At 43.3% G+C, this 14,306-nt stretch overlaps 1 protein-coding gene across 3 annotated transcripts in view; it reads right to left on the bottom strand.

Annotated features, from left to right (window-relative positions):
• The window catches only part of GDPD5 (glycerophosphodiester phosphodiesterase domain containing 5), a 134,182-nt gene that overhangs the window by 40,063 nt on the left and 79,813 nt on the right, over positions 1–14,306 (bottom strand). For all 3 annotated transcript variants that reach the window (XM_075198543.1, XM_075198545.1, XM_075198544.1), the window contains exon 3: positions 6,260–6,363. In XM_075198543.1, coding sequence (XP_075054644.1) covers positions 6,260–6,363 — 104 coding nt within the window. The remainder of the gene's footprint in view (positions 1–6,259; positions 6,364–14,306) is intronic.

The raw sequence follows: 14,306 nt of genomic DNA, 5'->3' as shown, positions 1-14,306 counted from the left end.
CACGAGGACATGTACTGACACTGGAGGGAAGAGAAGTATTAGAACACGAGGACATGTACTGACACTGGGGGGAAGAGAAGTATTAGAACACGAGGACATGTACTGACACTGGGGGGAAGAGAAGTATTAGAACACGAGGACATGTACTGACACTGGGGGGAAGAGAAGTATTAGAACACGAGGACATGTACTGACACTGGAGGAAGAGAAGTATTAGAACACGAGGACATGTACTGACACTGGGGGGAAGAGAAGTATTAGAACACGAGGACATGTACTGACACTGGGGGGAAGAGAAGTATTAGAACACGAGGACATGTACTGACACTGGGGGGAAGAGAAGTATTAGAACACGAGGACATGTACTGACACTGGAGGGAAGAGAAGTATTAGAACACGAGGACATGTACTGACACTGGAGGGAAGTGAAGTATTAGAACACGAGGACATGTACTGACACTGGAGGGAAGAGAAGTATTAGAACATGAGGACATGTACTGACACTGGAGGGAAGAGAAGTATTAGAACACGAGGACATGTACTGACACTGGGGGGAAGAGAAGTATTAGAACACGAGGACATGTACTGACACTGGAGGGAAGAGAAGTATTAGAACACGAGGGACATGTACTGACACTGGGGGGAAGAGAAGTATTAGAACACGAGGACATGTACTGACACTGGAGGGAAGTGAAGTATTAGAACACGAGGACATGTACTGACACTGGAGGGAAGTGAAGTATTAGAACACGAGGACATGTACTGACACTGGAGGGAAGAGAAGTATTAGAACATGAGGACATGTACTGACACTGGGGGGAAGAGAAGTATTAGAACACAAGGACATGTACTGACACTGGGGGAAGAGAAGTATTAGAACACGAGGACATGTACTGACACTGGGGGAAGAGAAGTATTAGAACACGAGGACATGTACTGACACTGGGGGAAGAGAAGTATTAGAACACGAGGACATGTACTGACACTGGGGGAAGAGAAGTATTAGAACACGAGGACATGTACTGACACTGGGAGGGGAGAAAAGTATTAGAACACGAGGACATGTACTGATACTGGGGGGGAAGAGAAGTATTAGAACACGAGGACATGTACTGACACTGGGGGAAGAGAAGTATTAGAACACGAGGACATGTACTGACACTGGGGGGGAGAAAAGTATTAGAACACGAGGACATGTACTGACACTGGGGGGGAAGAGAAGTATTAGAACACGAGGACATGTACTGACACTGGGGGGGAAGAGAAGTATTAGAACACGAGGACATGTACTGACACTGGGGGAAGAGAAGTATTAGAACACGAGGACATGTACTGACACTGGGGGGAAGAGAAGTATTAGAACACAAGGACATGCACTGACACTGGGGGGAAGAGAAGTATTAGAACATGAGGACATGCACTGACACTGGGGGAAGAGAAGTATTAGAACACGAGGACATGTACTGACACTGGGGGGGAAGAGAAGTATTAGAACACGAGGACATGCACTGACACTGGGGGGAAGAGAAGTATTAGAACACGAGGACATGCACTGACACTGGGGGGAAGAGAAGTATTAGAACACGAGGACATGTACTGACACTGGGGGAAGAGAAGTATTAGAACACGAGGACATGTACTGACACTGGGGGGAAGAGAAGTATTAGAACACGAGGACATGCACTGACATTGGGGGGAAGAGAAGTATTAGAACACGAGGACATGTACTGACACTGGGGGGAGGTAGGTTCAGAGGAAATGTGAGGAAAAACTACTTCACAGAAAGGGAAGTGGATAAGTGGAATAGCCTCCATCAGAGGTGGTAGAGGATAATACAGTAGAGCAATGTAAACATGCTTGGGATAGACATAAGGATATCCTTACAGAGAACTAACGATCAAATAGGGTGCGAGGTTACCATAGGTTAAAAAAATGGGGAAACTAGATTTTGCCCACCAGAATATTCCGACAACAGCTGCTTGGCGATGATGGGCGGAATCTACCTCCGCACACGCAGACACGACCAGCCTGTAACACTAAACCACAATCTGCCTTACACAACAGAAATGTCACCAATATTCACAATAACACATGGAACATTTTCCTACCTGACGGACTGAGATATTTTACACTCAATTCACATTTGTTGCGCAGGTGAGTGCAAGCTATTGTTATCTGTTATCAACCAGCGCAGGCCTAGGAAAGGCCGACTTCAATGTCAATCTAGTGGATTACTGAGGAAATGACGGCTGAACTGGGAGATCTCCCCCTTTAGATCAAATAACTTCCCCCTAATATATTGGCGCAAAATGAAATGTAATAAAAAAAAAAAAGAATAAATTCAAACTCATGAAAACGTTTTATTTATATATTTGTGAATGGAATTAGTGGCGCTATATAAATAAATGATGATGATGATGATGATGATGATGAATGGTAAGACTGGCTCTTTAATGTAAGACAGGACATTTGTATATTGGGGTTAGTGGTCCTATATAAGCACGCCGTCTCTCGCACTTGTCCCACGTCACACAGATCATGTTGGAATAATCTGCACACAAACGAGCGTTCCCGTTGGTGAAGGAGAAAACGATGAGCTGAAGTCTAGAGAAAGACAATCTGTCCGTCCCGGGCTGTGGAAAGAATTTATCTCCTGGTAAATAGGTCTGGACAAGGTCACCCGGCCCCCACACCACATTCCCCAGTCTCACACAGCCAGTTGTGGTGCTTTGTGTACACACACACAGTGACTATACGCAGCTTCCAGGAATGTTATAGGGTAATAAAGAAGCCAAGGTCTACAGACGTATTTATACTTTACTGTGTCCTGAGAACAGGGATTGTACGAGAACAGTCTGGTATTCAACAAAACAAATCACACAGATTATCAAACACTCTAAGGAGATGCTCAGAACATCCGCTCACAACCACACACAAATGGGACAGTGAGATATTTTATTTCAATGTTCTAGAATTACTTTATAAATTTAATTTTAGGTTGAGTTCAAGTCCAGATAAAACAGATCTACTTGGAAAGAATCCCCCCCCACCAAACAAGAACCAAATTTGGTGGGCCAAGAAGGCGCCAACAGGCCGATAGCATGACCCACCACTAAGGCAGGCCTATCTCAAACAAATACGTTCATGCACCAAGATCCACCAGTTCCTAGTTAAGCCACCCCCAACCGTCCCGATTTTAGGGACAGTTCTGACTCGCGGATCTTCGAAATGGGGCGGAGCTCACAGGCAAATGAGCAGAGATTCACCCGTTTTGGGGCAGATTGGGGTCGGGCTTCAGTCGGTTTCCGCATGTCTCTATGTTGGGGGGGTAAAAGAAGGTAATGGATAAGGGCAACGCAACTGTCCGCTGAGACCGGAGAACCTTTATAAGGATCAACAGTGCTAGATCGGTGGAAGTATCAGGGGTCCACCAGAGATCACCCCCTCTTATGGAACCCTACCAGAAAGTGATGTTTATGGTTTGGGTGAGGGTCTTCTTTAAACAGTTTAACAAGCAGAAAAAAATTCTGCTGTAGCATAAAGTGCTATTTACAAGGGTGTTTATATACAAATCCAAACATTTAGTGATCTAGGATGTAGATGGAATATCGTAGAAACCGATTAGCATCAGTATGTTAGTATATATGTGTATCTAAGAGGGGAGGTCTAGTTCACCCACCAAAACCAATAGAAAATACTTCTAGATTTAGGTCCTGTTTAACTGGATATTAACAAAACTCACGACTGTGTTCCATGATAGATGCTGCGAGATAAAAATATCAACTATCCCCGATTTATCAGGACTGAAGATTTGCCCCTGGATTGTCCCTATTAGCGAGTAGTGACCACGTTTTCTGCACGTCCCACGCCATTCCTACCCCGCGTCACCATCCTCTCAGCCTTATAAAAGGTAAGTACTTTCAAATAAAAAAATCTGCAATATGATAAAGTTCTGTTAACATGGCATGCTGGGAATTGTAGTGCTTCAGTTCTGCAAAGTGGCCATTGAAATGGTTTTAATAGGTTGGTAACCAGGCCACTTCTAGTGATAAGCAGACGTAGCGCTGGTGTATTCTGCAGAAATGACAGCTCACCTCCAACAGCTTCCACGACAAGCGTGCGCTTCACTCCCAGGGGGGGGAAGGGGGTCGCACGCTTGCGGGATCACTCACAGGGTTAATGAAACACACCGGGGTCTGAATATTAAGCAGCTCATCCATCTCCCAATCGGTCATCCGCAGCACCATCCTCGCTCATTCCTGACAGTATAACCCAGCTCAATCTATCTATAGCGTTCCAGAAATACCACGCTGAGGACACGGCATTCGCTGACTAACAAACGCTGTGAAGATACAAACTAAGAGGACATGTTAAATATAGTAATTAAAGTCATCCAAAAGTGTAATCAAAAGCCTAGTTCATTAGTTGAGTGTAACAGCTAAAAATGCTCTCCAGAAATGCTCACTTTAATCATTATTATGAAGCCAGTGAGTCCTTAATGCCTAAGGCACTGTATGCAAATGAGCGGATCAGACTGAGCAGCATTGTAGTGGTGTAAGATATCTCCTTCGTTAGGCAAAGTATCACATAATTCCACAGCCCGCATAATTATCAATGTGGACTGCAATCTGGTTAAAGTTCCGTAAAACTTAACTTTTTAGAGCTCAACACCGATGGCCATCAACCCTATGCTATATTAATATCTAAAATATATTAAAACAATAAACCGGTGACATCAGGGAGCACAGTTTGACAGACGCGAGTTGCAGGCGTTTACACGCAGTTTAAATTTCACTTAATTATAAACACAGAGCCCCCGTTTGACTAACACTATAACATAAATCTCATACAATATAAGAGCTCCCAGCCGCCTACCCCTATTATCCAGGCGTCCTGCGAGGATACGCAGCTTACAAGGGAGGCAGAAGGATAAACACTTCTTAATGTTGTGGTTACGTCTATCTCAGCCTCCATAAGGACACAACCCTGCAGGAATTCAGGACCGTCTCTTTTTAGGGTTTCTCAAGACATCGGTCACGTATACTGAGAAGTCCCTACTAGGAAACGTGGGTACAAAGGACGCCCTTTGGCCATATGTAACCAGGGCATAACTTGGGTCCTGGCCGAGATCGACCTCCTATCTGAAGAAAGACTGTTTGACCCCCATATAGGTTACTCAGTGCGGGGCAGGGTTTTCAGCTCACATGTGAAGTGCTAGATCGGCAGCCTTACTAACAAGGAGCGTCTTAAGCTATCTTTGTGGCAGATATTCATATGCCAAACAAAAACAAAAGCATAGTAGCACAGTGGTTAGTATTACTGTATCACAACTTTGGGGTTCAATTACAAGCAGGGCCCTAAATATTCTCCCTGTGTTTGGGTGGGTTTCCTCCATATGCTCCAATTTCTTTCCCTTCCGTGTGCGTCTGTGTCTGGTTGTGTGTTAGAGAATTTAGACTGTAAGCTCCAACGGGTCAGGGACAGATGCAGATTATTACATATTCTCTGTACAGCATAATCTATTGGTCCCATATAACAAAAAAAACCAACACTAATAGTTCTCTACTAATGAGCCCTAATAAGGGCAAAACAGTCTTTGGGTAGGTTGGATTGTCCCCTTTCTACAATTATGTAGTGGGTAAAGCATTAATTTAAAGACCAGTGATATAAATGGTATTTCCAAAATGTCTTTTCTCCTAGATACTTCTAGGGAGCAGCTTAAACTCTTCTTCAAAACTTCAGCGAGGCTGTCGGCTGAGGATGAACTCCTTAAAGCCATCTGGTGCCCAGACACTGTATATATAAATCATCATCTTTGTGTGTGCTTTAAAACAACTGGTACTTCTGTGCACTATCTCAGTAGGATTATTATTACCACCATTTATTTATATAGCGCCACTAATTCCGCAGCGCTGTACAGAGAACTCACTCATATCAGTCCCTGCCCCATTGGAGCTTACAGTCTAAATTCCCTAACACAGACAGACACAGACAGACACAGAGACATACAGACAGACTAGGGTCAATTTGTTAGCAACCAATTAACCTACCAGTATGTTTTTGGAGTGTGGGAGGAAACCGGAGCACCCGGAGGAAACCCATGCAAACACAGGGAGAACATACAAACTTCACACAGATAAGGCCTTGGTCAGGAATTTAACTCATGACCCCAGTGCTGTAAGACAGAAGTGCTAACCACTGAGCCACCGTGCTGTAAAGTAATGGTCGTACAGATGATGACAACAATAAATGTACTCACCAGTTGAACTCATTGTAGTCATTGTGAACTTCCCACCAGAAATAAAACCAGGTGAGTGTGAGGAAGAAGGTGAAGGTGAGGATCACAAGCCATAGGCGTTCCCACTGTTGGTATAAAGAGATGAAAATGAGCATGAGTGGAATGGACTGTAACGACTGGCCTATCACTAGCGCTAGCATTGACTGTATGAGCATACCTAGCCAACAGTCCCCCAGCTCGATATAAGACAATCACAGATTTTATATGGCTTAAATAAAGCACTTCCAAATACTGTTCCGTGTTCTATACAGCTGTTCCAAATGCTTTTCTGAAGCCAACCTTTATCAACTGAATTTGTGAGGCTGGTCACACATACTTTGCGATATTTGCCCAAAAAACAAGTGCAATTTGATCTTTACCAAAATAAAAATTATTATTTGGGCATGGTAGAAAATGTGGTCTGAAACCATCTGCTATTGACCTACGTGTGCAGTCAATGGGGCTGGGAAAAGTCCATGAAAGGTCAGTATCTAACATTATATAAAAATGATCAATAACGTTTTACCCTTAAACCCATTATATCTGAAATAGTTTATAGAGTTTATAAGTGCTGTATTTCAACCAAAATGAAACATAAAAAAAGCTGCAACTAAAAACTTTAATCAAATGAGCAATTGGGGGACAGGGGATAAACCCCTTTGCTGCAATAGATGATCACAAAATATCACGTGTGTGTGTGTGTGTTCACGAAATAAAAATAAAACACATTGCATATGATTATATGATAATGGACTTTTCAAAGGGTTAATGATTTTAATGATTTCAAAGGTTCGGCTCATTGTGAAACGGAGCCGGATTTTCTGACCACTGACAGGCAGAATGCCAAATATTTCAGCAACTTGGAATTAACATTCTGTTCTATGCCTACAAGCCCCGATATCAATCTTTTATCTGACCTGGACTTCTTTAAGATAAGAAAATCGAGGTTATGTCCTATTAGAAAGAATACATGTGTTTATCCACGACCTTCAGCGGCTGCTCTGATGAATGTATCTGTGCGGGCACAGAAGAGATTATAACGTTTATCCAACAACACGGCATACATAATGATGCGGATGATGACGGCTGCTGTCAGATATTAAACGTGCTATTTTATGCATTATTTAATCTCTATTTTAATTTTAATTCAGTGCTCTTCCCAGTCTCCAGAGTACGTCAGTACAGTACTAAATGTACTCCTATACAGAGGGTCAAGGGATTTAATAAAACCTCGCTATTACATCACCATAAGTTGGTCCCACTAGTTCCTGACGGAGGCCCCGGGCTCTCGCAGCTACGGGTATTGGTGGAATACAGAGTATCCTCCTAAAGGATAAATGTTACTTACAAACATAGAATGTGCCGGCAGATAAGAACCACTTGGCCCATCTAGTCTGCCCATTTTGTAACCTACAGAACTGGTGGTGGTCAACCTGTGACTCTAGAGCCACACGTGGCTCTTTGAGCTTTGAAACGTGGCTCCTGTAAGGACCAAGTTAAGTGGCATGTGAGATCTGATGGCATGTGAAGAGGCTGATGGGCATGTAAGGAGATGTCATGGCATTTGGGGAGATCTGATCATCATCATTTATTTATATAGCGCCAGCAGATTCCGCAGCGCTGTACAATTGGGAGCAAGCACAGTAATAAAACAATACTGGGTAATACATACAGAGAGGTAAGAGAACCCTGCTCGCAGGCTTACAATCTATGGGACAATGGGAGTTGTATACAGGAGGTTAAATCTACAAACTGCATATTGGTCCAGACAGATTGCAAAGGATACAAAAAGTGATTGATATGTTATGTGATCCAGTCACACAGCAATGATGGTCTGTGGTCAGAATGTGTGTAGGTCTGTAGACATGTGGAGAGGTCTGATGGTCGTGTAAGGGGCATGTGGAGAGGTCTGATGGTCGTGTAAGGGGCATGTGGAGAGGTCTGATGGTCGTGTAAGGGGCATGTGGGGAGGTCTGATGGTCGTGTAAGGGGCATGTGGGGAGGTCTGATGGTCGTGTAAGGGGCATGTGGGGAGGTCTGACGGTCGTGTAAGGGGCATGTGGGGAGGTCTGACGGTCGTGTAAGGGGCATGTGGGGAGGTCTGACGGTCGTGTAAGGGGCATGTGGGGAGGTCTGATGGTCGTGTAAGGGGCATGTGGGGAGGTCTGATGGTCGTGTAAGGGGCATGTGGGGAGGTCTGACGGTCGTGTAAGGGGCATGTGGGGAGGTCTGACGGTCGTGTAAGGGGCATGTGGGGAGGTCTGACGGTCGTGTAAGGGGCATGTGGGGAGGTCTGATGGTCGTGTAAGGGGCATGTGGGGAGGTCTGATGGTCGTGTAAGGGGAATGTGAGGAGGTCTGATGGTCATGTAAGGGGCATGTGGGCGGTCTGATGGTCGTGTAAGGGGCATGTGGGGAGGTCTGATGGTCGTGTAAGGGACATGTGGGGAGGCCGATGGTCATGTAAGGGGCATGTGGGGAGGTCTGATGGTCGTGTAAGGGGCATGTGGGGAGGTCTGATGGTCGTGTAAGGGGCATGTGGGGAGGTCTGATGGTCTTGTAAGGGGCATGTGGGGAGGTCTGATGGTCATGTAAGGGGCATGTGGGCGGTCTGATGGTCATGTAAGGGGCATGTGGGCGGTCTGATGGTCATGTAAGGGACATGTGGGGAGGCCGATGGTCATGTAAGGGGCATGGGAGAAGGTCTGATGGACATGTAAAGAGATCAGAGGGGCACGTTAAGAGGTCTGAGAGACTGTGGATACAGTAACAGTCTGAGCCCTTTGAACCCCCTGGACACGGGGAGGTAAGAGTTGAGCTCTGCAGAGCCGAACTGATTTTATGATTATTCTGAACATTTTGGCATTGTTGGATATTTTATTTTCTTGCTTAGCAAGATATTATAAATTATGTTAAGTTTTCAATGTATGTGTGTACGGTATATATGTGCATGTTACACTAGGTACATGTATATGCACACATACATAAAAGGTAAAGTTGGCTCTTTGCAGTACTTATAGATATTATTTGGCTCTTGGTCTCTGACTGGTTGGTCACCCCTGACCTATGGTAACCTCAAACCCTATTTGATCCTTGGTTCTTTGTAAGGATATCCTTATGTTTATCCCAAGCATGTTTAAACTGCTCTAATGTATTATCCTCTACCACCTCGGATGGAGGCTATTCCACTTACCCACTTCCCTTTCTGTGAAGTAGTTCTCCTCACATTTCCTCTGAACCTACTTCCCCCAGTGTCAGTACATGTCCTTGTGTTCTAATACTTCTCTTCCCCCAGTGTCAGTGCATGTCCTCATGTTCTAATACTTCTCTTCCCCCCAGTGTCAGTACATGTCCTCGTGTTCTAATACTTCTCTTCCCCCCAGTGTCAGTGCATGTCCTCGTGTTCTAATACTTCTCTTCCCCCCAGTGTCAGTACATGTCCTCGTGTTCTAATACTTCTCTTCCTCCAGTGTCAGTGCATGTCCTCGTGTTCTAATACTTCTCTTCCCCCCAGTGTCAGTACATGTCCTCGTGTTCTAATACTTCTCTTCCCCCCCAGTGTCAGTACATGTCCTCGTGTTCTAATACTTCTCTTCCCCCCAGTGTCAGTACATGTCCTCGTGTTCTAATACTTCTCTTCCCCCCAGTGTCAGTACATGTCCTCGTGTTCTAATACTTCTCTTCCTCCAGTGTCAGTGCATGTCCTCGTGTTCTAATACTTCTCTTCCTCCAGTGTCAGTGCATGTCCTCGTGTTCTAATACTTCTCTTCCCCCCAGTGTCAGTGCATGTCCTCGTGTTCTAATACTTCTCTTCCTCCAGTGTCAGTGCATGTCCTCGTGTTCTAATACTTCTCTTCCCCCCAGTGTCAGTACATGTCCTCGTGTTCTAGTACTTCTCTTCCCTCCGGTATCAGTACATGTCCTCGTTTTCTAATACTTCTCTTCCCCCCAGTGTCAGTGCATGTCCTCGTGTTCCAATACTTCTCTTCCTCCAGTGTCAGTACATGTCCTCGTGTTCTAATACTTCTCTTCCCCCCAGTGTCAGTGCATGTCCTCGTGTTCCAATACTTCTCTTCCCCCCAGTGTCAGTACATGTCCTCGTGTTCTAATACTTCTCTTCCTCCAGTGTCAGTACATGTCCTCGTGTTCTAATACTTCTCTTCCTCCAGTGTCAGTACATGTCCTCGTGTTCTAATACTTCTCTTCCTCCAGTGTCAGTATATGTCCTCGTGTTCTAATACTTCTCTTCCTCCAGTGTCAGTGCATGTCCTCCTGTTCTAATACTTCTCTTCCTTTGTAGAATGTTTCCCTCCTGCACCTTTTTATAACCCTTTATATATGAAAGTTTCTATCATGTCCCCCGGTTCCCTTCTCTGCTCCAAACTGTACAGATTATAGCACTTATTAGCACTATAGATCATATGTATACGTTTTCTGGTTTATAATACGTACAGATCCTTCTACTGTTCATAGACCTTCTTTAGTAACTAAATTGTTACTTATGTCTAGGATGCAGTATGTACTTGTGGCACATTCATAGGTGGAAATATAGTGACAATTATATCATTACAGCAAAGTAAATACAACCTTTGTAATTATTTACTATGTGGGATCAGTTTCAACTTAGACAGAATAATTTGTTCAAATTGGCAAAATTCTATGAGCCATTCACTAGTAATAATATAGAACAATTTTGCGATATACCTTAGATTTGCTGTATAAATCATTGCTTGTAAGGATATTACCATGATCACACAATATTGTGCCCAGCCATGCTCAGTATTGGATATATTATGAACCTATTATGTATTTAAAAAATAAAAATAAAAAATAAAATACTTCTTTGTTTTAAATTAAAAAGGCTTTAAAAGGCTGCTAAAAAATATATATTTAAAAAAAATAAATGTATCTTTTGTATGCCCTGGTGAAGTCACTAGTGAATTGATAGACTACATTCCATGAAAATTGGTCTAGCCCAAAAACATGGCTGTCTGGTGGGTACGATTCAAAACTCAATTCATTAGAAAGTCACATCGTCCCGACGATAGTCGTGTGAAAGAGAAGGAACATCCTCTTTAACCTTCACCAAGCCCTAAAACTGTATAAATCTAACTTTATGTGACAAATAATTTCAAAGTCATGTGTGACAATGTAAGTACACCCCTTACTGCTCTGGGTTACTAGTAATACCCTGTAGAGAAAATATATCTTCAATGACCTCTGAGAATCATCTGCTGAAGTTGATCAGTACAAAGGGCGAAGGCCATTTACGAGCAGCTTGCAGTCCATTATGCTACAGTAACAATTATTTACTCCTGGAGAACATTGCAGACAGTCGTCAGTCTTGCTATGGTTGGGTGTCCAAGCAAAGTCACCCAAAATATAGAGCGTATGATGCTCGAAGACATCATGAAGAACCCAAAAGCTACAGTCAGGTATTGTAGGAACAGGTAACCAGGAATTGGAGGATGTGATGAGAGTGGAAGAGAGACGCAGATAGCTTCAGTCAACAAGCATCTGACAACACTAAATATTACATTTATTGAGACTTCCATCAGGAGAAGACTGTACAAGTACAGCTTTCATAGAAGGGTAGACAGGAAAGGAACCTTCTGTAGAAACCTCGCTACCTCCAAGAAAACCCCCTGCAGAATAGCTTAAGTTTGAAAAGATGCATCCGAACAAGTCAAGACTTCTGGAACAATGTCCTCTGGACAGACGAGACTGAACTGGAGTTGACTGGTCTCAATGCACGACGCCATGTTTGGCAATACACAAATAGCACTACAAGAACCTCATACTACCCATCACTGGGATGGAAGAACGATGTCCTTCTGTTTTGAAGCTACAGGATCTGGACCCCTCACAATCATGGAGTCCAACGATTGTACCCATCTTTATACCAAAGTATTCCAGAGGAAACGGTGAGGCCATCTGTCCGTCAGCAGAAACTTGGCCGACAATTGACCATACAATAGGACAATCATCCTGCTGAGCAGTACATCATCTGTAACCTAACGGCTCATAAAGAAAAGATTTAATAATGCCACAAGAACAATAATTCTGTATGTCAGTGGTATGGACACCTCTATTGTGGAGAACATCGATTGGATGGTGAGCCTGCTACCAAAACCTTGACGTCTACACCAGAGATGACAAACTCATGGGAAATTTGTGAATATTGTGAGCACAAGACCCCGCCAAACTTCTCGTATCAGGAGGAGGGGTGGGTGAGTTATACTATATTTTCATTTGTCAGGCACCATTAAAATTTTAAATTTTACTTCTTAAATAACATAGTATAACATACTAAAATATAGCTTGGTCATTTTGATTTAAACATTGTGTGTAAAGCGCGTACTGTAGAAGCTACACGTTTTATACTGTGAATTCTTCACAAACACCCCTGCCATTACCAGCTGCAGTATTACAAGACAGACGAACATAACGGTGTATAACGATATTCACATTTATATATCCCAGCACATACCCATTTGGTCAATTAATGATCACATCTGTGCTCATCACTGACCACCGCTCTCTCAATATAACAAACCACAATCCCGCGCCAAGACAGCGAGGTGAGCACCAAGAGGCAGAGGAGAGCGATCACGCGACCCACTCTCATTTCAAACTTCACACATTACAGCATTATGCAGATACCGTATGCCAAGCAAAAGATGGCAAATGCTAAAAGTTAAAAATAACAGAGGCATCTGTGCAGGACGCAGGGAAGGTGAGAATTTCTAGAGGAGTCCTAGAGAGAGAACATCAAGGAAGAATGCATGTTATATCGCTCGTTTTATCGGTGCTTCCAATGCCTCCGTTTGTGTGTCTTACATTATATTCAGCGTTCTCCCCAGTACCTAATTCCTGGGTGATCCACCCGGCTGGTTTACTTGCCACCCGGCTCTTGGAGCCCAACAGAGTCCTATATAATAGAATAAACCATTGTTTCTCCTAGTATAACAGGCACTATGTGAGCACTACAGCCAGCAGTGTGTGTTAGACCACTGACCACCAGTCTGACCAGTCCTGGCAGCTGGGGGCAATAGCCTCTAACATTTTTCAATATTATTGCAAACTATTACAACTGCCCCAGCCGGCTGCTTCTTAATGCCACCCGGCTGGCAACATTTTCTGGGGAGATTACGGATATTGGAATCTTGTTCATTGGCAAAATTAAGTGCGTTATTGAAGATTATTCTTGCTGAATCCTGTATTCTACTATTTTTCCATTCCCACTACAGCTGTTATTCTAGGTCAGTTAAAAAGGAGGAGTTCATTTTTGGACAATCCATCTTCAAGTGACAAAGAAAATACAATTCACGGCTAAACAATGTTTTAATAATACTTCCAGTTTCTCTGCTTCATTCCCATCTTCCTCCATTACTATGAACTTCAGCAACAAATTACTGTTCTGTTCCCTTTATAAATGCACCCAGCCTGCGGTCTCACATTTTATTTGGGGCCAGAATACTTCCATGACTTATAATGTCCTCATACCGCACACCAGCGGGTACATTTTCTAATAGGTATGCCATGCATACACCACAATTTGCAGCATTTCACAAAACGGTTAGACTGAAACAACATGAAAATATGTATTTGTTAACCTGACAGTTCCTATTCTACTATGTAGGTTACCGTTACCTTAATCCTGTGCTTAGCCCTGATTTAAAAGAGTTGAAATTAATTCATGGAAAATTATCATTTCCAAAACACTGACAGCTATATTGTAACACGGTAAATCTACAGCACCCATTTGCCAGCAGAATGTGACTGATAACTTTTCCTTCCATTACTAGAATATAAGATAGAATAGATTTTTTTTTTCCTACACAGTTTAAGCCTTTTGTGAATCAATTTCAATCAATCATATAATGAAATAGATTCACGAGGTGGTAGATACATATTCTGTTTGCAAGGAGAAGAACTGAGCTCAAAGGCACGCTGAAAATGCATACCCAATAAATCTATAAAAAGATACATTAACAAGGCAAATTCCCTTGGGGCCATCATGTTCTCAA

This window comes from Mixophyes fleayi, chromosome 2 (assembly GCF_038048845.1).
Source record: "Mixophyes fleayi isolate aMixFle1 chromosome 2, aMixFle1.hap1, whole genome shotgun sequence".
Taxonomy (NCBI): Eukaryota; Metazoa; Chordata; class Amphibia; order Anura; family Limnodynastidae; genus Mixophyes; species Mixophyes fleayi.
The sequence above is the reverse complement of the archived record's forward strand: the minus strand, read 5'-3'. Positions and strand labels throughout refer to the sequence as shown.